This window comes from Rousettus aegyptiacus, unplaced genomic scaffold, assembly GCF_014176215.1.
Source record: "Rousettus aegyptiacus isolate mRouAeg1 unplaced genomic scaffold, mRouAeg1.p scaffold_m13_p_4, whole genome shotgun sequence".
In the NCBI taxonomy this organism is placed as follows: Eukaryota; Metazoa; Chordata; class Mammalia; order Chiroptera; family Pteropodidae; genus Rousettus; species Rousettus aegyptiacus.
In genome coordinates, this window is record NW_023416307.1 from 127,354,203 (window position 1) to 127,381,471 (window position 27,269).

Below are 27,269 nucleotides of genomic sequence, written 5' to 3' on the forward strand. Positions count from 1 at the left end.
TTCTTTATATTTATCCACCTTGAGTTCCCTTATTTCCCTGAATATGTGGATTGCTGGTTGCTGTTGTTTCCTTTTATCAGATTTGGAAAACTTTTGGCCAGTATTACTTCCAATTTTTTTTCTGCTCCATTTGCTCTCTCTCCTCCTCTGAGACTATGCTTATACTTTTGCCAGACTTCTTAGTCCTTATTTCAGGTCATTCTAGGCTCTGTTCATCTTTTTTTTTTTTTTTCAAATCTTTTTCTTTCTGTACTTCAATTTGGATAATTTATTTTGCAAGCCAGTATCTAGTAATTCCTGGAAAATCTGAATGTTAACATTTTCCCAAAAGCATAGATACCCTGCTAATGACAATGGGTTCCTTTGGGGGAAAAAGTTTGGAGACATAGTAGTCAAGAAACTAGAAATCACAAGATATTACAACAGAGAATTTAGTATTGTGTGTTGATGGACTGAAAAAGCAAAAAGGAAGCACTGAAGTACCCCAGAGGTAGCAGCTACCTCCCCTAAAGCAAGTGAAAAAGAGGAATCAAGGTTGGACTATCAGGTCTCAAAAGCTCAGGAATGACCCAGCTGAGCTATAGCTCAGATCCCTGTGAAAATGCTATCTAGCTGGTCCTTCTACTACTAAAGGATAGGATGATACTGGTTGGGGGCGGGATGGGGGGGTAGGCGTGGAGATATGCCAAAAGAAACTCAAGGCTGAAATCAATCGCCCCTGCTAGAGCAAAGGACCACTGCTTATCGCTAAGGTAACAATGACAGAAACTTCAAACAATCAGAAAAGAGGAAGCCCTTCCACCCCTCTCCTGTCTTCCAGTCTCTCTCTAAGGCCCTTTATTGGTGGAACCTAGTGAGGCATCAGCTAGCATAGGCAAAATGTAATTTCCAGGGTCTGAGCCATGGCATCACAGAGGAAAGTATAGAAAGGTAAATTTGGAGCTGAGATAGCTCAATAACAATAGCTTAATAACCAGTACCATATCAACATTGGTTTGAGCTTAGTAAAAATTGCTCAAATTAGACCCAAATTAATGCCACCTTATATGCTTTTACAGACTTTTAATCCCTTTTGACAATTTTCTGCTTATACTGTGATTACTGCTAATGTCTTTTTCAGGGGTAAGGAGTACCGTTACTGAAGCTCATACATGTACTTCCTGCAAAAATCTAAACAAGGACAGTTTTGGAAGAGATCCTATAACTGAGGATAAGCAGACCCTGTCCCAGCATTAGGCCTCCTACCACGAAGCACAAAATGGCATAGTTTAAGTAGAACTGGCAAGAATTCAGGCTTCTCCCTACCTCCATTTCCTGTGCATTGCTTAATGTGACCATAGCGAGGGGAAGCTCCTTCCTCTTGTTCCCTCCTTCTTGCTTAACTCAAGCTTCCTTACACAGCCCAATAACCTCTAGTTTCCTAATGCAAATAGACAACAAAACAGGGCTTTATATTCAGTATTTCACCTTATACTGTACTTTTCACAAATGAAGATTTTTGAATATGGAAGGATTTTTGTTGAACATTTGTAAAGCATTGGACATGAACATTTTTCTAATTTTTGAACTTTAAGAACACAAGTTCCATCTAAAAAGGGTCACTTCTTCAAGTCTATGTTCTTTAGTGATGAAAGTTACCATTCTGCTATCACAATCACCTTTTGTTAATAACAATAAAGACACCAGGTTTGTGACATTTCACGTATTTAATATTTGTTTTTTAATATATTAGACTAGAATAAATTTTTCTACATCTGCATATATTATATATTTTATATATAGCACTCTGTCAGTTATACAACACAAAAGATATAGGTAAACATTAAAATGGCAATGTACCAATTAATAACTGATGGTTAACATGATAATAATCAGAGATTCACTTAATGGGAGAATCTAGTATTTCCTGATAATCCTGCCTTCTTAAATTTCTCCAGTAAAGTTTATAACCAGCAAGGACAAAAACACTAATCATAATGATTACCCCTCCAAAGACATCATAGACACTAGGAAATATGTGTAACACTAGAAGCTGCAAGACCATAGCTACCACTATCTCCAGATGTTGTACTGTGCTGACCAAAGCTGGATGGAATTTGTCCAAGGCATAATAAACGCCTAAGAATGCTGCTGTAGAACAGATGCATATAGCAATGAGATAACTCCAGGTTTCTGCATCTAATGGGATGATGGGTTCTTGCAGAACGAACATAGTAGATACTCCCCAGACTGTCCCAGTCCAACCAAAGGTAAACAATGCCGTCCACATGCTGATCTTCTCCTTAATGGATCTGTATACTATCATGGAAAGAGCAGTAGTCAGTCCGGCCATCACGGTCATAGTGTATCCAAAGGCTTCTTTCCAGGCATTTAACAAGGAATTGTCTTCATCAACAATGTTGGGTATCATGACAAGACAAACACCTAAGATGCTACAAACAACTGTAGCTGTGTCAACATAAGCCATTTTCTCGTCTACAAGTAAAAAAGCCAAAATGGCACTGAAGACTGTGGTTGTGGCTCTCCACATAGTGGTACCATTGCTGGGAGGAACTATTGAAAACGATGTATAAGCACAAGTGATAGAGATGACATTGCATACACCATAAAAGAAGAGTCGTAATCTGTATCCACTGGGTCCAAAGGGGGCCTCCTGGTAGTAACACACAACTAACACAGATAAAACCTGCAAGACAGAACGGATAAAAATCAGTTCTAGAGATGGAACTTTAGAACGATCAGAAACAAGCCTAGTGATAAGAGCTACACATCCATGAGCCAAAGCAGATCCAAACAACACTATCCACATTTTTCTGGATTGGAAAATGTTTTTTTCTGCAAAGCTCTGAAATTGTCCAATCTCATTGGTCATCGGGTCATCTGTTGGTGGAGGTCGGGTGTCCATGGTTCCAAAAAAGGTTCTTCCTTTTCTTTTCATTTCACTCAGCAGGCCTTTCTTTGGATTTTCTTCCATAAAATTTCCATAGTCTTCATTGATTTCTTCATATCCATCATCCCCAGGCTGGGGATAATAAGAAGTATATTTTACCATCACTGTGTTGGGATGTATTTTGACCCGTTTTTTAACTGGATATTTTTTGGAAGGAGAAGTATCCATTTCTTCAGATAATCAATTCTATGTAAGAAGAAAAAAAAAGAAATGTACATATTCAGTGGAAATTTAGTTTTCATTTATATTATAATCATATATACCAATTTGATAATGAAGTAGAAGTTGTAACAGGAGTTTTTTTAAAAAGTAATAGAGAAAAATGATCTGGCAGTATGCCATATCAGATGTATGAGGCCCAACAAAATAATCTACCCTTTTTCACTCTCATCTTAACTCTGCCCCTATTTTTCATTCTGCTTATTCTTGACTCAGCTCTATTTCCTATCTTTACAGTACAATCACCTGATATTTTTTCCATCTTTTCATTACTACCTGTCTCTTCTCCATAAGAGAAATGCAAAAAAATAAATCACAACTTAGATCAAACCTCATTGCGTCCATTTTCTACATTATAAATTATAAATATGTTAGTCTAAAGTTTTGTGTAACCACTTCTGTATAGTACCAGCATTAGCCTTGTATTACTTATAATGATAGTGATTTTTTAAACATTTATTCTGGCCCCACATACATTTCAGATACATAGATACACTCAAAAAAATTTATTTAGTGACATTCATGAATTGCTGGTGTGTACAACCTTTCTGATGTGCAATTGAGCAATGTATGTCTTTTAACTGAGATTTTACTGAAACTACCCTTTAATTCAGCAATACCGCTTCTAAGATTTTACCCTAAAGATATGATCACGAGATGCTTTTTTACCTTATGTGTAGAAAGAAAAAAAAGGAAAACCTACATATTTACATATTTGCTTATATAACAAATTATGGAACAATACAAAGAAACTAATAATTGTCGGGATGGGACAGGGAACAAGAATGGAAGAAAGCCTGAGAGAAAGGCTTTTTTATAGTATAGCTTTTTATATTTTTATTTTTGAACCAAGATATTGTTCAGAAAGTTAAAAACTAAAGCAAAATGTTCATCTGTTATTGAAGAAAAAGAGCATACAAAAAAGTGCGGGGAAAATGTATGAATAGGAAAGTCTTTTGTAGTTTGCTTACTACAATGACCCTTCATACGAAAGAATACTATGCATCCATTAAAAACAACAGTGTAGATTTTTATTGACATGGAAAGCTATCCACAACACATTGTTGAGTGGAAAAAAAGTTAAGCTTCTTGTAAGGATTATATGAGATAATACACATAAAGGATTTGCCACAGTGCTGGCATATAGTAAACTCTCAGTAAATGTTAACAATAATTTCAGCTTCCTTTTGAAAACCTGAGTGTCTTCTAAAATATTATTTCATTGAAACCTGTATTTGTTTAGTTTTCCTTTGTTATCTCTCCATCCAAGAACAATTTCCTTCCAAATGCTTCCTCCCCAACTCCCCTCTAAAAATTTTTTTTTTTTTTAATTTTTTTGTCCTCATGACATACACCCTGTTTCTTGCCAAAAACTCATCAGGTCCAGGATCTTAAACCATGATCCAGAAATCAAATTCTGTTTTGTTCTTTGATACCATCTGAGTAGCCAGCTGTTCCATTCTTATTTACTCTGTTCTCTTCTAAAGGACACTACCTTTAGTTGGAAGAAGTCATTTAAAGAAAAGACCATCTGTGTCTCCCAGCCTTTCAGTTTCTTAGCCTGGACCTCCCACTTGCAGTCCTTCCTGCATATTGCTATCAGGCTAATCCGATGTTCTTTTTCCCCCCAACTTTTATCAGGATATTTCCACTTCAAATCATGACTTCAGCTTCAACAATCCCAAGTTGAATTAATAGTCTTGGTCTCCCAAAGGTATTTTCCTTTTATTTCCTCATTTATGTTTGCAACCACCATTTTTCCAGTTCCTCAACCTAGAAACTAAGGAATACTCTGAATTATCCTTTCTGCTATCATGTGTCCATTTGGTATTCAACATGACTATATTTGTCTCTGAAATATTTCTCAGATTTTCCCTTTCTCCAATTCAAATTCCATTTTTACCTTCATGATTTTGGATCTGGTTATCGTGAATTCCTGTCTAGAATATTGCAACACTGTCCTAACCCCGTTGAATCCTAGTCCTTCTTCCCTAAAATCCATCTCTATTATACCACTGTCTCATTAATCCGTCTTTAAAAGATTCAAAACAGAACAAAAACTTCCCTCAAGCTTTCCCCATTCAAGAACCTACAATAATTTCCTATTGACTACCTCATCAAATCTCAACTCCTCTGCCTGGCTCTCAAGATCCTGCCTCGTCTATCCCCTTTCAGTACTTGCCTCCTTAGCACACATACTTTTTTCAATCAGTTCAATGTCCTCCCTTTTCCTCGCTCCCCACATGTGCCTATCATTTATCTAAGTTTTTATTCTTACTACTTTCTCCTCTGTTCTAACTTTCTACATACTGCTCATCTCGTAAGAGGGCCCAGTCCAAATTCTACCGTTTAAAAGCAAGCCTTCCTTGGCCACTATAGCCACTTATTTTTTCTTTAACATCTGCAGTAGCTCTTCTAATTTTTGTAATCTGATCATTTTGTTACTTAGTTGTCTCAACTCAGTGGAGTTTTGTCTCCAGTCGCCGTACACAAATTTGCTATGTTAAATCTCCATTACTTGCTGGTCAACAAGTATCTTAATGACATATCAGATCCCATAACTTACCATTTGCTAACCATTGTTAAAATTGTGACTTATACCCATTAAAAGCTTTCCCCTTCCCCACTGCATGCCAGATTTGTAGCTCTGGGGGCATGCATGGGGAGAGGATGTGGTCTGCTATTTTACTTCTCCCATTCTGTCCCTTTAGAATCTGTGGGAAGGCAATATGGTCTGCTTCTGAGACACTTCCTCCAGCTCTCTCTTCTAGGTTGTAGCTCCCCTGGTGTATTAGCTGCTGTTATATTATGGCTTTTTGATGTACAAACTGGACTAGGCCGAACTACATTCCTCAGTTATTTCATCAAATACTAACCTAGGTGCTACTGTCAAGATATTTTGCAGGTGGGATAAATGTCCCTAATCAGTTGACTTTTAAGTTAATCAAAAGGAAGACTTCTTGGGTGGGCCTGACCTAATCAGGTGAACCCTTTAAAAGTGGGCTTATGCTTTCCTTGAGCTCGTAATCAGGTGAACCCTTTAAAAGTGGGCTTATGCTTTCCTTGAGCTCGGAGATTCCAAACATTTCAAGTCCTGAGGTTCCAGCCTGCTCATGATCTTCCTTTCCTTACTGCCTGTCGACAACACATTTCAGCCTATGCTCGTGGGGTTCCAACATGCTTTTGATCTTTTCTCCTGACTGCCATTATTTATCCAGCCCCCACAATTGCATAAGCCAATTCCTTGGAATTAATCTCCTACTGGTTTATGTCTCAGTTTAAACTCTGACTGATACATGTTAGAATTCTCTCTCTGTTGTCTTTGTTTCTCTGTTAACTCTGATAGGCCATCGATACCATTTAGGTTGCAGGCATCCTAATGCAAGCTACCTTGGGTAAATTCTGTAGGGCCTCCCTGGTGCACAGATCCCTGATATAGGAAAGCTTCCTTTCCGAGGGCTTATGGCTCACAGATTTTTGCTACTTGGTCCTCTTACTTGGTGGATGACTTTCTTGGGCAAATGCCAACAGTGTTCATTTGGCTCCTTGAAACTCATATATACTTACCACTCCAATGACTATTCAGGCCACTCACCATTGCCCTTTCCCTCCAATTTTCTTTCTCAGCTCAGGCATGCAAATTAAAATGTACTATCTAAGCAGACTTCAAATTGGGGAATGAGAAGGCACATGCAATCATTGCAAATAATGATCTGGTAACATTTACCGTGACTACATTTGAACATTAAGAAGACAAAAATCATGACTACAGAAGAAATACACAACTTTAACATAGACAATGCAGATATCAAAAGTATTAAAGATTTTGCTTACCTTAGTTCAGTCATCAATTCAAATGGAGACTGCAGCCATGAAATCAAGAGAAGGCTGAGACTCAGAAAGGCAGTAATGGAAGAATTAGGAAAGATCATCAAGAGTAAAGATGCATCAGAGATCAAGGCTAAGATCATCCATACACTTGTATTCCTAATTACTATCTATGGATGTGAAAGTTGGACAATGCAGAGGGCCAATAGGAAAAAAAAAAATGATTCATTTGAAAGAGACCTTTATGGATACCCTAGACTGCCAGAAAGATGAACAAATGAGTCCTAGAGCAATTTAAGCCTGCAATATCATCAGAGGTAAAAATGACAAAACTGAAGCTATCCTACTTCATGCACATCATCAGAATATAGGGTTCTTTGGAAAAGATAATGCTGAGGAAAATAGAAGGCAACAGGAAAAAAGGAAGACCAAGTATGCGATGAAGACTTGACTCCATTAAAGAAGCCATAAGCATGAGTCTACAGGAGCTGAGCAAGGCTGGTGAAGACAGGACATGGTGAACATCACTCATTCATAAAGTCGCCAGGAGTCAGAGGTGACTTGTTAGCACATAACAACAACAAAACCTTCACCCTCAGTCAACTATATTAAGGGAGAATATCCCTGCCTCCTCTTCCATAAGGAAAAAGGACAAATTTCTTAGACCAAAGACCTATAACTGATAAAATGATTCCTGTGGCAGATTGTTATTTCCAAAGAGAACTACTAATCTAGTATTTCCCATACTATATATTTTTAATGAGTTTGATGTTATTATGTAGAGAAAAAGGGTCTATGTCTCCTTCCCATTAAAAGTTAGTAGGCTTTTGTGACTGTTTCAACCAAGAATATAGCAGAAGTGACATGACGTGACTTCTGAAGCTAGGTCACAAAAGGTGATACAGCTATGCCTTCATAGCTGCAAGACTTATACTTGGAGCTCTAAGGAACCAGTTAGGTACTCTGACTGCTCTGAGGCCACCATGCTCTGAGGAAGCTCAAACTAGCCCATGGAAAGAAAACCACTGGAGAGGTTCTGAGACTACCACATGAAGAGAGAGAGAATTCCTTGTGAGCCCCCAGCTGCTCCAGCCCCTTACTCTTCCAACTCCAGCCACCCATCTGACTTTAAGTATGTAAGAGACCCTGAGTCAGAATCGCCCAGCCAAGTCCTTTCCAAGTTCCATATCTATAGAAAACAACAGATAATAAAATGATTGCCATTGTTTTAACCCACTAAACTTGAGGGTGATTTGTTACCTGCAATAGGTAATAGGTACACCCCGTTACCCTCTCCAGTATTTTAAAGATGAGAAGGAGAAGTGGTCTCAGTGATAATTGAAGACCTCATATCTGGTGCTAATTGCATTTTGAAAATGGGCTATGTTGTCCTCTTGTGGGACCTGGATACTAATTCTGAGGTAAAAGGAAAGTTTTGTTCAACATCCTATTAAGGCATACATCAGTGTATTTAATCCTAATCCAACTGCATACTTTTAACTGTTATTTGCACTATGCAGTTTTTGTTCATTTCTGTCAATGGATTAGTCAATAATATATTCCAGCATTTCTCAACACCATTAATATTATATTGTATTCCACTGATGCAAAAACTGTCTTACACTAAAGGAATCTTCTTCAGTCTTTCTAGTTTTCATTTAATTTCAGGCTTCATTAATATAATTCTTGAAAAGAACCTGGAATTTTTAATAGTTCTTTTATTTTTGCCCATAGAAGTCTTTCAACATGTGAGAATTTCAATAAATATTGAGGTACCATATGCCCAGCACCATGCTAGACTCTATAGATATGAAGATAAATAAAACAGGCATGGTCCCTGTACTCACAGAGCTTACAGATTAGTGGAAAGCAAGTAAGGTCAAATTTAATATGTTAATAAGTTAATGCAAGCAATCACATGGAGTACAAGGGACTGCTGAAGCACATAAAAGGGCAACTAACCCCAATATGGGAGATCTCAGTAGGTTTCCAGGTGGAAGGGATGCCCAAATTGAGAATTTAGGCCTATATAACAAATCAAGTAAAGAGGAGGAGGAAAAAAATTATTATTTTCCCATTACATTTTTTTTGCCTGGTATAAGTATTGCTACCCTACCATTTTGTTTGTTTCCATTTTCATCTTTTTTCATCCCTTTACTTTCAGTCTGTATGTGTCTTTCAATCTGAAGTGAGTTTCTTGTAGGCAGCGTAGGTAAGAGTCTTGTTATCTATTCAGAAACCCTATCTTTTGATTAGAGCACTTAATCCATTTATATTTAAAGTAATTGTTGAGAGATACAGAGTTATTACCATATTTTTATTCATATTTTTTATCTATTTTTTTCCTTCTTCTTAGAGAAGACTCTGTAACATTTCCTATAATACTGGTTTGGTGATGATGAACATTTTTAGCTTTTTGTTGTCTGGAAGCTTTTTATTTGTCTTTCAATTCTGAATGATAGCTTTGCTAGGTAGAGTAATCTTGTTTGTAGGTCCTTGCTTTTCATCATTTTGAATGTTTCCTTGCCAATCCCTTCTGGCCTGCAAAGTTTGTTGAGAAATCAACTGACAGTCTTACGGGAAATCCCTTGTAGGTAACTAATTGCTTTTCTCTTGCTGTTTTTAAGATTCTCTATTTGTCTTTAACCTTTGGCATTTTACTTATGATGTGTCTTGGTGTAGGCCTCTTTGGTTTCATCTTGTTTGAGGGTCTGTACACTTCCTAGGGTTGTATGTCTATTTCCTTCACCAGGTTAGGGAAGTTTTCTATCAGTATTTCTTCAAACAGGTTTTCAATTTCTTGCTCTCTCTCTTCTTCTGGTATCCCTATAATACGAATGTTGGTATGCTTGATGCCGTCCCAGAGTCCTCTTAAACTATCCTCATTTTTATGGATTCTTTTTTCTTGTTGCTGTTTTGATTGGGTGTCTTCAGCTACCCCATCCTCTAAATCGCTGATTCAATCCTCTGCTTCATCCACTCTGTTGATTCCTTCTAATGCAGTCTTCATCTCAGATATTGTATTCTTCATTTCTGACTGGTTCCCTATTATGTTTATCATCTCCATTTTTATGTGTTCTATCTGTTAAAATTTTCACTGAGTTCATCTCCTATTCCTCTAGTGCCTTGGCATCCTTATAATCAGTGTTCTGAAGTCTACATCTGGTAGAATGCTCATCTTCTTGTTGATTTCTTGTTCTGGAGCTAAGTTCTGTTCTTTCATGTGGGACATGCTTCTTTGTCTCCCTGTTTTGGCTGCCTACCTGTGTTTGTTGCTATGTATTAGGTAAGACTGTTATGTCTCCCAGTCTTAGTAGAGTGGCTTTATGTAGTAGGTTTCCTGTGGGGCCCAATAGCACAGTCGTGGGAGGGGTCCAGTTGCAGGTCAGGTTCAGCTACACTTTGTGCACCTCTGGGACCACCTGGTAAGAGTCACCAAACAATCCATGGGTGGCTGCCGCCCATGCTGGGTTTATAAGAGCCCCAAAGGGCCAAGTCAGAAACCAAGGCTAGCTGCTGCTAGTTCAGGGCTTAGGGCTGATCAGCAAGAGGTCCTAGGCACACTGAGGCCAGATGCTGCTTCTTTGGGTTGTGGGCCTTTGAGAGATTTTAGGAAAGTCTATGGCAGGAGCCAAGACAACATATTTATATGGAATAAACCACTGGAAGCAGCTTAGGTGGGCCTACAAGTTGGGAAAGGCAAAGTCTCAGGGAATCCCCTAGGTCGAGTAACCTGTGTTATCCAGGTTGATGGCAACTCAAATACAGGTTGACTGTGTCTGCAGTATGGGAGGGGGAGGTCTCAACAAAGGAACAATGGATGCTGCCAGCACTTCTGTCCAGGAGAAAGCCACCCCTCCAACAGGGTTATAGATACATCCTATTGAAAAGAATCAATTGATTCTTTTCAATAGGATGTATCTATATGTGTATATATGAGAGACTGAGAAAGAGAAGAAGAGGAAAGAGGGAGATTTATTTTAAGGAACTGACTATGCAATTATGGAGACTAGCAAGTTTTCCAGAGACCCAGAGAAGAACCAATGCCATAGTTTGCGTCCAAAGGCTGTCTAGGGCAGAATTCCCTCTTGCTCAGGGGAAGTCAGTCTTTTGCTGTTCTGTCCTTTACCTGATAGAATGAGACCCACTGATATTATGGAAGGCAATCTGCTTTACTCAAATCCACCAATTTAAATGTAGATCTCACCCAGAAACACACTCATAGAAACATCTAAAATTACATTGGCCAGCCTAGTTTATACATAAAATTAACCATCACAGACTCATCTCCTGCTTGTCTTCCACATGCACAAAAGTTCTGGCTATTCCAAACTACAGGAAATTCTTTAAATACATCATCCTCTTCCATGTCTCTGTGTTTTTACATATGCTGTTTCTTCTTTATAGAATACTCTCTTCCTTTTTCACCCGGTAAATTTCTACTCATTCTTCAAGGCCCAGATTAAATATCACCTTCTCTGGAAAAGTTTCCTAGGCTACCTCTCACCCCAATCTGAGTTAGATCCCCACTTGAGTACTTTCATTAAACCTTCAATTATAGAATTTATTGCATTGAATTACAGCTGTGCTTTTTTCTGTCTCTTCCACTAGACCTGTGAGGGTTTTAACCCCACACTTATTAAAATTAGATATTACAAATTATTATATTTGCAACATCTAGCACAGTGCTTGGCATGAGATGGGTGTTTAATAAGTGTTTGTTAAATGAATGAATGGACTTTTTAAAATGTGACAAATTTTATTAAAAACAAAATATAAATAATATAAATAATGGATTTAAGTGGCTAATAACTAGGGAGCCTTATTCATTAAAACACTTTGAAGTCCTTAATAATATTGCAAGAATAATAAACATTAAGGTATACTATTTGTGTATTTATCTTCCGTACGGCCAGCTCCATTTCTGCTTCTAGGTCTCCCATATTTCTTTTAACATTAAATTCCTCAGGTATAACTGGACCTGTGCCTTAAGTAATATTATCTGTTTCTCTTAATTAAACCACTCTCAATCAATTAGAAAGGGTGCTGGAGCTATATGTCTTTCAGAACCACTGAGATGAACTTCAATTGCTATTTCCCTGCTTCCCAGTGCACACCACACAGATTGGCCCAGTCAGGTGAGTCCCACCACTAAGTCCACAGCAGTTTTTCATCAGGCTCCCCTGGGCTAGCTCAGGACAAGCTTCTGACTCAGGAGCTATTCACCACCATCAGATCTCTAAATAAAAAACAACTTTTTGTTTATTCTTACTGAAAAACCACTTTATGTTTATTGTTGAAAATTCAGAAATGTGAGGAAGTAAAGAAAATAAAAACCTTTCATAAACCTAGTACCCAGAGATAACTATTGACCCCCTTCAGGCCTTTTTCTGTTTGTGAACATTTTCCCAAATGGTATCAAACACTGTATCTTACAATATAACTTTCTCATTTTACTTATCACTACTTTGTAAATAGTTTTCCATGTTATTAAATATTCTATAGCATCACCTTTAATGGCTAGTCAATATGGATCCAACAGTGGGCTTTGAACATAATAGTCTGTCATTAATTTCAGCTTTCTGCGTACTGAAAGGCAAATGGGATGACCAACTGCTTCTAATCCTTTATGCAAGGATAGATCCATAATTATTATAGGAAAAGTCATATATGTCAAAATGAACAGAAAACAATTTTGAAGTGGTCCCACCGAATGTAAATGAATACATGATTTTTGATGGCCAGGAGAAGATTATGAAGAAACAAATAGGAGATAAATCAAGAGTACATGTTTTCCCTTTGTTCTACATTCCAATGTCATTTATGGAGGGAAACTAGCAGAGGTTAAAAGTGAAATAAAATGTGTCTTCATTCATGTTCTGTGTACTTATTTATGATTGACACATTGGTTTTAAAAGGATTTGAGGAAACCATTCAATTAGAATTAAAGGAAAAATGAAACTACAGGAAATATCAAGCACAGATGCTTCTAAGTACCTGGGATATGCTGCTCTCTTGGATTGCCTGGCCCTGAATATGGTTCTGCATTCTCTAATTAAAATGATAACTATGTTTATTTAGTCCCTTCTCTGTGTCTGGCAGATAACTAACAACTTTATTTTCTCATTTAAAAGTCAAAACAAATCTATGAAGTAGGTATAATAATCTCCATTTTAATTTGAGGGAATAAGTTCTAGTCACTTGCAAGTTAGTGGGTGACATAACCAGTTAATGGTATGGACAAGAGTCCCTTCCCAAGCCCTTTCTTCTGTACTATTCTGCAAAGTAACCATCCAAGGTAGGCAGAATAATGCTCCCATGCCCTCACCCCTCACTGAGACACCCACAGCCTAATTCCCCAGAACCTGTGAATATATTACCTTATATGGCAAAGAGGAATTAGGCTTGAAGAATTAAGGCTGCTAATCAACTGACCTTAAAATAGGGAGTGTATTTTAAATCTTCTGGATTATCTGGTTAGATCCAATATAATCACAAGAGTCCTTAAAAATGGAAGATATTGCCAGAAAACTCAGAGAAGATGTGACAAGAGAAGCAAGGTCAGAGTGATCCAATTCAAGGACTCAGCCTGCTGTTGCTGGTTTTGAAAATAGAAGGGAGTTATGAGCCAAAGAATGTAGGCATCCTCTAGAAGATGAAAAAGGCAGGGAGATAGATTCTTTCCTAGAGCCTCGAGAAAGGAACACACCCAGCCCACACCTTGGTTTTAGCCTAGTGATACCCGTATTTGATCTCTGATTTACAGAACTGCAAGTTAATAAATTTGTGTTATTTTAAGCCACCAAGTTTGTGATAATTTGTTACAACTGCAAACAGAAAATTCATATCATCATTCTGTGAACATCTAAAGATCAAATTTGTATTCTTAGAATACCTACATACAGCTGTGAACAAAAGAATAGCCTGTATGTAAATCCATGATTTACCCTAGAAAAGAAATTTTCATCTTTTTAAGATGTAGAAAAGTACTAAATGAGACTGCAAAGTTCTGGGTCAAGTGATATCAACAAGGTTATTTCAGCCTGAAGTAGAAAGTACTTGATGTCTTGCTTGCTCCTTGTGATACTGTTTGAAATGTCTGCTTTTAGGAACCACATCTTTGTGCATCATTCAGAAAAAAGTTAATGAGAAAACATTTCTCAGTGGCTGAGTAAACTGCCCTACTGGATATAGCTATTAAATACTGAATCAGGACTTTAGTTGGATGCTACCAAATAGGATTTTGGGTTAATAACCAGTGCTAAACAGCAAATTTAATCAGTTCTGGCTGGAAGCAACAGATCTGGATTTGAATTCTGCTTCTATCATTATCTACCTGCACATATAACACTTAACCTTTCTAAACTTCAGTTTCTTCATCTGTAAGATGGGTTGATATTATCAACTTGAAAAGGTTATTATTAATAAGGAATTAATAAAAAGATAGAGCAAAAGAACCTAGAAAAATACCTGGCACATAGCAGGTGTTCAATAAATACTAGTTTGCTTCCTTCATATTAGTCAAATACTATGGAGATTTTATTAGCATAGAAAAAATGCTTATTTTCCTCTCTGCTCTGTTTCCATGGCAAGAAGGCTTATATACAGTGTATAAATTGCTTGATTAGGAAATGTTTAAAGGATAAAATCACGTATTCTAGGAAATATGCCTAAAGGCCCAGCTTGAAATCTGCACCTCCAGCCCTTTCAATGATTTTAGAAACTTCTAATTCTTTGTATTATATCTCTTTCTGATTCCTTGTGTCATACCTCTTTCTTATTGAAAAAGCAAGAGTGATTTTTGTTATATCTGCAACTAAACCTTGTCATATACAACACACTGGTATAATGTGTAATATTTTAAATAGAATCCTATCAATCAAGGAACGTCTCCTGCCTATTCTGCTTTTAATGATGTTATTTTAATACGGACACCAATAAAGCATTAATATTTTGTATTTAAATTTATAAAAGAGTATTCATTCACGCATAATGTTGTTCTGATGAATCAAAGACCAAAGATAATGCTGGTGATCTCTGCTAACAGTTAAATTGCTATTAACTCCTTCCTTGGTGAGATAGGATGATGTATAATAGTAATTCATACTAGACAATTTGCCTACATTTTGTCCTGTAGTTATTGTTTGGGGAACATAGCCTACAATTTATCAAGAAAGCTAGAATAGATTTTTGAAAGAATCTCCTAGGATTGGATTGTAGTCTGGGATAATAATAACGTAAGATTTCCTTAACAGCTCATACTGAAGAAATGCATGTCAGTCATAAATATGGATTTAGGACTGCTGACTAGGACAGAATTTGAACAACTCATTCAAGCTATCTTCTACTAGGAACCTTTTTAGTTTTATGTGATTTCTAAGTTGTCTGGAAATGCAATTATCAAGGCAAATTTGTTTTCATTTAACTCCCTTGCATACGCTGTCCATTCTCCCAACCACATTACTCAAATCTTCATCTAGGCCTATCCAGCAAATGTCAGGCCAAGGGGCAAGTACTAACATTCTCTCAGACCACCGATTATTAAGTGCTCCACAGAGAAGTCAGGAGCCCTCATAGCATGACTCCACCTTCTCCTACAACCATTGCTGAACAGGACTAGTCAACACATCTTAAGTTTTCTGGGTTGTATACAACCCAAGGTGGCTCCTTTAATCTGCTATGTCCACTTCAACAGATTCAGGCACCATCTAAAGGGAGCATGCCAAGTCACAATCTCCTTTGTGGCCTGGTGAGTTTCATGAAGGCAAGAGAGTTCTCATTCATATTTGTGTTCCTGGCACACAGACACATTTAATAAATATGGATTGAACAAAGACAGTTCTGAACTGCTTTCTACAATTCTCCTTGAACTTTGTCCTATCTTGCTATCAGCTAGCACAGTCTCTACTATTTATTCTCCCATTTCTATCCCAGTTTCACCTTTAAAATTATTCTCACACTGTTATCTTTGCCACTCAGCTGCAATCAGACTCCCTGTGCTGGGGACACTGGTTCCAGATCCCTAAGGAATCCCTCTCCTGTTTTGGCCTGACCCTGGACTCTATGCTGGTCCCATGCTGGCCCAGGTTTGTCAGAACAATCCAGCCAGGATTTTCCTAGGAGAGAGGTCAGCATCTCTACAAAGTTCTCGTATTAAGAGAACTTCCATTTGAGCTACATCACTAAAGAACTTTCTGTCTAAAAGTAGGAAAGCCTTGGAACCTCATTCATCATACCTCCTTGTCATTTGAAATAGATTCTGAATCACCCACCCAGGATGAAATAAGGCTAAAAACCTAACAGTTACCACTGTTAGTCATATCCAAAAATCATCTGGGGGGAAAAACAAACAAACAGCTATCGCCAATTTAAGAGGGGTACTCAGGGATAAATTATGATCTTTATTACCCACATTATTGACCAGTAAGAAACTGATATTTAGCTCAAAAAAATAGGATATGAAATCCTTCACTCTATCTATGAGCTTCTTTATCTTGAGGGGAAAAAAAAAAATTTACTCTGGCTCTGAGGAATGAATGGCAAGTTTGTTGCTTTCTGGAATCTGGTTTTGGTGCTCTGACCCTGATAATCCAGCCCTCAGGGAGGGCTCAGTTCTGTATTGTAGCAATAGCTAGCTTTTGTTTCCACACCCATTGAATGAGCCTCCTGATCCTGCTAACCATCTTGCAAATGCATCTTCTTACTGAGAAGAATGAGGAGGGATGTAGATAAATCAGTCCAAATCCATCATCTTCACTGTACTTTGCTGGCAACAGGTCAGTGGTGACATCATCTTTAAGGATCACTCCCTGCAGTGCTAACAGATGCATAACAACACCAGGACTCAACAACAGCTTGCCCAATCTAGGCTAGAAGAGATTTGGGACATACTAGGCTGAATCATAAGCCTCTCAGCATGTTAGCTAACATCAGCTTGGAAAAGATGAATACTTAGATGAGAAAGAATTCTTATTTGGGGCTGAAAAGCAAAAGCTGCCCAGTAGGGTATAGGTCAGAGCTGCTTGATGAGGCTGGCTAAGGCTGAAGCTGGGAGTATGGCTGGTTGGGTTGGGGATAACGGCTGCTTAGTTGAACTAGGAAAGGCAGTGGGATTGGTTTCTAGAGTGGGCCAGGCTGGAGGAGCAAAAAGGAAAGTGGTCTAATGGGGCCGAAAAGAATTAAGCTAAGCTGGGCTGTGGGAGAATAGGAGAGAGGATGTTTCTGGGCTATGTCCATCTGGATTATAGGAAAGGAGAGAATTATAGCTAAGGGACTTGGAAATAAGGTGAGGGAAGGAGAGATATCTGTGGAATATGTGGGGGTTTAGAGGTTTTGTGGGAAAAAGAAATGGGAGCGCACCGAACAGGAGGCCTAGTCCAAGTTTGAGCTAGAGACTCTGCTGACAGATCTAGGGCAGAAAGTTAGGGAATGGCTAGCCAGGAGTTGTCAGCTGTGCAGGAGATGCTAGCAGTCAGCAGCTGGCTCTGGGAGGAACAAAGAGAAAAAGGAAAGGACTGAATAAGAGCATAAGGTAGAAAAGAGAAAGGGGTAGAAAAGGGCAGGGATAGGAGTTATTGGTCTGTTTAGAGCTGGACTAAACATTCTCTCTTGCCATCAGCTTGGAACTGGGTCTATTACTGTATAGGCAAAATCAAGCAAGAAGCCTGGCTCCTCTGTGCTCAAAGTTAGTTAATGACATTAGTAAACCATAATAAACTGTGCATACCAGTTAACTGGAAAAGGTTAACTGGGGTTGAAATGAAGCCTTATGTGACAGTTTTCAAAGAAGAAAGTTGATTTGGCTTGTGCGAAGGCAATGCAGCCTGATTTGGAGCAGGGCAATTTGTGTTCTACTGTTTGAAAATCCATTCTGGCACACTATGATGAACATATCGGCTGGCAGCTAAGAACTTACTGAATGCAAGAGTCTTTCACCATTTATAATTGACACTTCCCCTTCCAGGAAAGAGCCTTTCTAATCTCTGAAGCAGTGGACTTATAATTTGCATAAAATATGCCATTCTCAATGAACCTATATTTATCATCTACTACTCACTTTCCTACTGTCTTAAAAAAAAAAAAAGAATCAGTTTGCTGTGAATACAGCTGTGCTGTGTGAGTGTTAAGAGTAGCAAGAAGTCATTGCTAGCAGGGGGAGGAGTAGGAGTAAAATGATCATTTTCTATTTTCATGATCTTTTTTGTAGGTATATAAGTGGTTAAATCACCAATTAGGTTAGGTGCTAATTAAATATAAAACAAATTACAGGGCTCTTCTGATATGCTTATTGAAGTCATACTTATTGGTTGTTTATCCTTTACCTAACTCTCATTAGAGAGGATCAAACAGCCCAACTGAGTTCAAAGAAGTCTTCCAACCTCCCAGGACTTGCAGCACTCCCTGAACAAAAAAGGAATACCCAGGATCAGCAGTCTACTCTCAAATCCTTCAAACACTACATACACCCCCTGCTCACATTTGCCCTGTTCCTGCTCCTGTTTATCCATGAGAAAGCCAAGCCTAAAATCCTTCTTGAGGCCAAGATTTATGGAAATGCCAAATTAATTAGATCAGAATTTAAAATTTTTGGTTTCATTTAATCATAACTGATTCTTTGCACTATATCCTTCACTCAATGAAATTACATCTGGCACATCTCCCTATATACCACATTTCATTAAACCTAAATAAGATAAAGCAATTAAAAAATGGTGACCAGATGCCATCTTCTTTTTCAGACCAAACCATAAGTCAGATTTTGAATGAAATTAACAATGCCTGGTTGATTAAATGGCATATCTAGATTAAAAAATCACTCTTTTAATGAATGTGTGTGTATACACACATATATATAATATATATGTATATATGTGTATATATACATATATGTATGCATATATATACACATGTGTGTGTATATATATATACACACATACATATTCATCAAAAGAGTGGAGCATGTGTGTGTGTATATATATATGTATGTATATATATGTGTGTGTGTGTGTGTGTGTGTGTATATATATATATATGTATAATGCTACTGCAAAGCTGAAAAATGACATTATGAAGTCCTGTCATTGGCACAGACATTTCATGTGAAGGACAAACATCATATAATCCATTTCATCCATAGTTAATTTTACCAGCAACATGTATCAAAATTTTAAATGTCTGAATTATTTGACCTAGCAATGCCATTTCCAGGAATATATCCTGAGGAAATCACTAGTAAACTACACTAAGATGGCATGCAAGGATATTCATCATGGCTTTCTTTACACAATGAATAATTGGAAATAATAATTGCCCTTTATTGGGAGACTGGTTAAATAAAAACATCAATCCAAAAAGATGATGTATGTGTCTATATGTTGACATCAAAAAAACTTCATGTCACATTGCTAAGTAAAAAGAAAGGTATAAAAAAGTATTCATGGTATGATTCTATTTACGTGACATTTCTATCTATACTTGTAGATGGTAGAATTTCAATTTTTCAATATTCTTTTTACTTAAAATTTTTTTTTCCACATAAGCATGTATTTACTTTAAAAATCGGGAGGAAAAATCAAGCTATTTTCATCAGAGGGGGGAAAAAATATTACTTCAGTCAGACCAAAATAGTCATGTAGGAAGCCAAATGTAGTTATTGTATTTCTGTGCCTTCTGTTGAAAGGAAAACTGTTGATAAACAGGCCATATTACAGAGAGAATTTGAATCAATGGTGTCTAGAACTCAAAGTAAAACAGAGGTGAAACACTACATAAAATAAGGAGGATGCCTTTATCATACATAGTATTTGAAAGAATTAATTCATTGTGCATATATGTGCATATTACTATATTTTCATGACTAAAAAAAAAAAAAAAACGTGGATTCCAAATGGCAGCAAAGAATATAATTGCCATTGTTTTTTCTTATATAAGTTTCCACTCCATAAATCTTTGTGTTAATGTGGAAAAATCTGACATGAACAGATGGAACTCATGCTGTTTTCTAAAACATGAACAGATTTCTGATCTTCTGGACCAAGAAATTATGTCAACACTAAAAGAAAAAAAACAGACACTATCATCCATCTCCTAGAATTTCAATTTAAGAAGCTGCTAATAAAAGCAATATTTCCCTCTCTAGAAATACAGCAAAGTGATATGTTTCTCTTTTAATGGAATGTGCTATTCATACGGTAACAATACTTAGTGGGATATTTGTGGCACTGGTTGACTGATCCACTAACTGCACCAATTTCGGAGAAATGCTTTTGGCAGGCGGCAGCATTGGGCTGCCTCCACCCTTTATTCTCCAAGTTTCTCAGGAAAGGCACATCCCTGAGGGCTGCCACTCTGCTGGTTAAATCTTTATCTCATTAGCAAAAGGGCCCCTTTTCCTGAGCATCTTCGCTGGAAGAGTTTCATAAATAGATGCCCTTGCGCTTGAAGACCCAGTAAAGGGCTCTGTCACGGAATTAGCAGCTTTGCATTCATTCTGTTCCACCACTTTCTAGCTGTGTAATTTAAGGCTATGAGGAGGCTGGTGGAGCCAGAGGACTGAGTCTAAGGAGGAGCCTGAGCCAAGGAGGTGGCTCATGAGGTCAGGGTATTGGTTACATGAAGGGAAAATGAGCAAATAGTTAAATATATGGAAGATTTCTCACCATTAGAGAAGAAAGTTACAAATAAAAAAATGGGTGAAGACTAGAATGAACCCTGTAGTATTGGAATGGAGTTAGAGATATTAGAGTAAAGTCATGAGTTTTGATATAAATAGATGAATAGATATCGAATTAGAGATATATGTTTATACGTATTTGTCGGTTTCCTGGTTCTGTCAGCTACAATGGCCTAAAAGCAACAGCACCCCAATAGCAGTGAACATACCTAGCACCCAGATCTTAACACTCTCTATTAAAAGGAATGAAGGCTCCTTAGAGAAATAGCTTTTGAAATGACTGAAATAGTTGGGGCAGGAAAAGTACAAGATGAGCCTAAAACATCTTACACCAGAAAGTAATCCAAGGATAATATAGAAATGTCAAAAGAACACAACAACCAGCTCGAATGGGGTTCTAATGGCCAAATATGTAATAATTCCAGCATCAAAATCAATAATAATAATGAGTTAAATCCACTGAATAAAACAGAAATCCATAAGTCCATACTGGCATAACTAAATGAATAAACAGATAACAATAAAAGGGAAAATTCTTCCTTGTAAAGAAACAACTAGTAAATGTAAAATAAATGTTGAAAGTTGAAAAATTGCCATTTGACAGTCATCATAGTAATAATATATTCAAAAAAGAATCATCATAAAATAATTGACTGAAAGTTCATTAGATGTTTACATAGTCTCAAAGTATCTCCCCCCAAAATACTTATTAATTACAAAGGGAAAAATAATGTCTTTACAATGGAGAAGTATCACCTTAACCAAATCATCAAAGTTAATATCACCAGCAAAAAGACAAATCAATTTTATACCTCTTAATAAGATACACTGAGAACACAATATCACTTCTATCGTACACCTGCCAAAAATATATAACTTGCATCTTATTACAAAGAAACATCAGACAAAATGAGAGACATTCTACAAAACTAATAGCCTGAACTTTTGAAAAATGTCAACTAAAGACAAGAAAGGAATGAAGAACTGCCATCAATTACAGATTAAAGAGACATAACAACTAACTGCAATTCATAATCTTGGATTTGATTCTAGACTAGAAATAAAAAAATAAAATAAAAATAAACATTTTCCAAAGAGTAAATTTTGGGGACAAATGGCTAATTTTAAATTAGGTCTGTGGGTTAGATGGTAGAATTATATCAGTGTTAAATCACTCATTTTGATGATAATACTGTGATTATACAGGAGACTGTCTTGTCTTTAAGGAAAACACTTAAGTATTTAGAGGTAATTAGGCATCATATCTACAACTTACTTTCAATTGGCTCAAAAAAGGGAAAGAGAATATGAATGAATGATAAAGCCAACATTGTAAAAAAAAAAAAAATGTTTACAATTAGAGAATTCGGGATGAAAGATATATGGGAATTATCCTTCACTAAAGACATTAATTGGCCTATGAGTTTAACTTTCCTATAAGTTTGAAATTATTTCTAAATAAAATGTTAAAAATGTGTTGGTGATAACAGTATCGTGGAGCTGTTGGGAGATGTATATGAATTAATATGTGTGAAGTGCTTAAAACAAAGCTAGGTACATAGTAAATGCTAAATAAATGTTAGTGATGATGGTGGTGGTAATGATGGTAGTAGTAATGATGAAGTCCTTAACTTTAAAACACAACTCATCTGAATCAAGACAAGTGGACTCCAACTCACTTATTTTCTTTTTACATTTAATTTAGAAATTGAAATAATATATATTTGCACTTGAAATGCTAACATTATTAAACTTGTTTATTGCAGTTTAAGCACACAGTGTTCATGTAAGACAGTATTTTATGAACTGGTGTCCTCAAGCATAAATATGTTAGTAATATTTTTTAAATAATCGAGATTAATTTTTTGAAAAGTAATTTTCACCCTTCATTAACTTAGGCAAAATGGTGACAATGAGAATAGAAAAATCATACATGTGTATATATATATATATATGTCTTTATAGATATACATATATAATTTATACATTTAATATAGGATAACCATATACATACTATATTAATATACGTAGAATTAAAGACCATGAGAATTGAAATAAAGTTTGGGAATCATCTACTCCAATTCCTTTGCAAGTAACTACATCCTCTATAGCATTCCCAACAAATTAAGTAGAGTTTCTATTTGAACACCTACAATGACAGGAAACTTACTCCTTTTCAAGGCAGCCACCTGGGAGTCACTTCTTATTAGAAGATTATGTTTAACATTGAGTTGAAATCTTTCTTCATATAATTTCCAGAGGTTGTTCTTACATATTTCCACTAATTCAGTCCTCCTTCTACATGACAACATTTCAATATCAGGAACTACTATTTCCTATCCTCCCAGATGTCTCATCATGAGTTTTTTCTTCTTTGAACTGAAAATCTTCTCTTTTTTCATTTACTCCATGTATAATCATGGTTTTCAGTCTCCTCACCATGTTAACTACTCTTCTCTAAACATACACTGGTTTCTGTAATCTCCTATTGAGGAGATTCTGTTTCCATGAGGGCAGCCTGAAATCACACCAGCTAATATGGCAGCCCTATGCACTCATGTTTATTCCTTCATGCAGTCAGTATTTATTGAGTGCCTATAATAAAATTAAAAGGACATAAGCTTTCTCTTGAAGACATACATGTTCTTTAGGGGGAAAAGATAACATGGTAACAAGTGCCATAAAAGAGACATAAATGTTATATAAATTAAAAGAAGGAAATTATACAATTAAATTATACAATTAAATAGGTATTTGCTTTAACATCAGAGTACTAAAGAGCAAAGCAAAAGTAATGACAATTCCAGACCTATTTTGTTTGGAGATTGCATAAGAATTGGCAAAAAGCTGCAGATTGAGATTTAAGCTACATTAGAAGAGAAACTCTCAGATTAACATTACTATACAGATTTAGAAGACATAAAGCATTTATATAGAGCTGTTTTTTAACCCTTGAGAGCTCTGACAATAGGATCAATAATCATTTGTCCAGAGTGATTTACATTCAACTTTATAGGAAGGCAAAAACAAAAAACAAAAAAACCTCACACATCCAACTAGACTACTATGCACCAGACTTATACCAATTCTTTACAGGTGTTATCTTAAACCCACGATAACCCAAACAAGGTAGGAACTAACATTAGTACCCTTTTTTTTTTTTCAATCAATCAATCAATAAATAAGTGAAGCTTACAAAGGTGCTGCCAGGCTTCAAATCCAAGCTGTCCAACCTTACAGCCCAATTTGAGGCCAAAGCAATCTCTGGCAAACTCCTACCCATATACCAACACTCATCCTGATGGACTACTCACTGAACAATCTGTTCCTCCTCTGACTCAAGAACAGTTTCTACAGGGTTCTGTTGTAGTGCTTGATACATTATCACTGTGAGTTGTATATGTAACACTAACCCCTGATAACATGTTACTGCTCCAAGAACAGAGATTATATCCTTATCTTCTTGGTATCAGCAGGTCCTAGGGCAATGCCAGACTCAAGGAATGCTGGGAGAATAAATGAGTGCTCCAGCATAGCTGGTTTGCTTTGGAGAAATTCACCTTCTTAACTGAGAACCTCTAATTCTAGGTCTAAGTAGTTGTGATGCAGCCCTTTCGTTGCCACAATTCTGCAACCTAACTCTATCTTTTATCTCCTACCCTAAGTTAAGGGAACCCAAGAAGTAAAGTGAGTATCTGGCTTTAATTCATCACCACCCTCAGCAGCCTTATTCACCTTTGGAATCTTCACCCCCACATAGAATAATAGGTTGGCCAGAGATACAAAGAGATCAGAAGCAAAATAAATAGGAAATTAGATTTCTACTTTCCTTCGTCAAGTTCTTAAAGTAAAAGTCAGAGTTCAGTAAAGTTGCTGATAGTTTGGGGTCTTAAATAAAAGGAAAGAGATCAACGCAAGTGCTTTGGTAAGTGAGAAAATGATTAATTAAATTTTAGCAAAGATGACAGGCATGTAAATTGAGTTCATATATAATATAACTATGGAATAGTGTTAAGTGCACATAAAGTAGGCCCATTGGTCACATATAATTCTACTACAGCACTGCCTATAAGAGAAACAAGAGACAATAAATAATTTAATCTGTGTAATGTTATATAAGTGCCAAAATTTGAAAATTATATATATGTATTAACATTTTATAAGGCAAAATAAAGTTTCGATCCACAGAAGATAAAAAGCTCTGTGATCTCAGTTAGTCTCTGACATACTCCAACCACGTAGAAGGGTATTTCCTGTGTCCAGACCATAAGGTAGATAAATAAAAAGTGAGAAAGGAGGAGGCACTAGAGTGATTATCATTCTCCTTCTCACACCCAGCAGAAAGTGACTGTTAATGTAACACTTTGGTTACTTGGAGAATCTATTGCTAAGGGCAGAATAGCAGGGGGAAAAAATGGGTAGCAATAGAGAAGGGTACTTTGCTTGCTTTTATAATCAAAATAATGCGAAAGAAATATGAAACAAGAAGGAGGATATAGCAGTGGTGCATAATACCCTGGGACCGTGACTTATCAGAGTGTTTAAGAATATCATCCATGGTACAAGGTGGCCTCAACAAGGAAAATGAAACAGTATTCTCATCACCAGCGAAATATTTTAAAGTGCTCAGAAAAAAAAACTGGTCCTGGTTAGAATATGATTAACGCCATCATCTTCTTCCTCACCAACAAATTCCAATCCCAGACTGGAAGAGTATATTTCTACTTAGCTTACCAAGAGGTAAATATTCCTCAAGGACCTAATAATTGGGGAGAGTCTAATCTTCATTATAATAACCACAAACTGTCAGTTTCCTAAAAAGACCAACAAACGCTGAGATTTGCTAGGAGATCTGAGGTGTGGATAGCAATGGTATTCAAGTTCGAAGGTATTAGGGAATTCAGCTATTCATTTGAAATTAAAATATTCTATAGATATTCTCTTCATTAAGTCTGTGTCTTTGGAAAGACTCTAATTATGTAAAAGAATGAAAAAAATTATGATTAATCTGTCAATCTCTCTGCCAGTCTCCCCAAAATACTATTTTCTCATGTGACTAAATTCACATGAGAAAACAGATAAAATGGAATTGTCAGCCATATTAATTAAATAAGCCAGCCGGTGTGATCATTGCCCCTCTTCAGTTTGAGCCCCTCCGCTTGCAACTACCCCGCCCCTTAGCTAGAGCTGATTGGCAGGTCTACCAACACAAATAGACAAAGCCTTTTAGATTCTGCTTAGAAACAGAATTGGTGACTATCTAAATACAATAAGAATCTAGGTTCTAGTCCTTAGTAAATTTAATCATGTTCTTTCACTAGAGAATAGTTTTATAATCTTGGGGTGAGGATTAGAGTGGTGTTCTAAATATAACATCAAAGTCAAACATAACAAAGGAAAGGTCAACAGGTTTGACTACATAAAAATTTAAATCTTCTGTGAAAAATAAATAAATAAATAAATATTATATAATTTTAAATGACAAACTAAAAACAACAACAAAGAGTCAACAACTTTCATCCAAAATGGGCTCTTAAAAACTCGAGAAAATTGGTCAAAGGCCATGAATAGCTAATTCAAAAAGAAGAAATACAAATAACCAGTAGACACATGGAGAGGTGTACAATTTCTGTAAAAGTCACAGAAACAAAAATTAAGAGGAGAGTGAGATAACTTTTTCCACTTAGGTAAGGAAAATGGAAAAAGCTGATTATATCTAACATTATTGGTTGCAGAGCAAATTGTTCAAGATTTTTGGAGGGCAAACAATATGCACCAAAATGTAAAATGTGCATTCTCCCTAACCCATTTCCTAATTTCAATTAGGAATTTATTCTAAGGAAATAACACCATAGCACAGTGCCATATTAAAAGAATATTCACTAAGCATTGTTTTTATTATCCAAAAGTTGTAAATAATCTAAATGTACTTAAATTAGATATTGATTAATTCAATATTTATATTATTAGGTGGGGAGATATCTATATCTTATGTGGAAAAATAGAAGAATAGATATAATATGATTCTATTTATGATACACCAAATTTAAGATACACATTTTTTCAAATTTCTCAAGTCAAAATGAATCTTACAATTAATAACATCTTATGTTCAATGAAATGTATATTTATTTATTAATTTAATGATCTAAAGTATTTATTCCAAATTAATATTCTTGGTTATTTGTGGAGAATGACTTACTAGAGGGTTTTATTTTCTACTCTGGTGTTGTTTTCATTTTTTATAATCAGCTATATTTTAACTTTTCTTCTATTAAAACAATAAAATTATTCCCATTTGGCTGTTCTAAAATGTTTTTAAACCCCTGAAAGAAAATACTAAAGAATAGCTTATCAATGCCTGAATAATCATTCTTTTAGTTTTTGGAAAGAGTTATTTTGATCCATAATGGATGTCAAAAAAAAAAAGTGTTTTTTTAAGGTATTTGACCAACCTTATTTGTGCACATTCTTATGAACCTCAGTGATATGAATTCCTTAATTTGGCTAAAAGTAGACTGTGTTATATTTTCTTTCATCTACAAAAAAATACTCTAAAGAATAGCTCCTTTTGAAAAAGACTGCATACTAACAGTTAAA

General features: G+C 36.3%; 1 protein-coding gene across 2 annotated transcripts in view; it reads right to left on the minus strand.

Annotated features, from left to right (window-relative positions):
• Positions 1 to 1,695: 1,695 nt before the first annotated feature.
• Positions 1,696 to 27,269, minus strand: part of SLC35G2 (solute carrier family 35 member G2) — a 28,928-nt gene continuing 3,354 nt past the window's right edge. For both annotated transcript variants that reach the window (XM_016151154.2, XM_016151155.2), the window contains exon 2: positions 1,696 to 3,136. In XM_016151154.2, the coding sequence (XP_016006640.1) occupies positions 1,880 to 3,118 (1,239 nt within the window). In that variant the 5' untranslated portion in view covers positions 3,119 to 3,136 and the 3' untranslated portion in view covers positions 1,696 to 1,879. The remainder of the gene's footprint in view (positions 3,137 to 27,269) is intronic.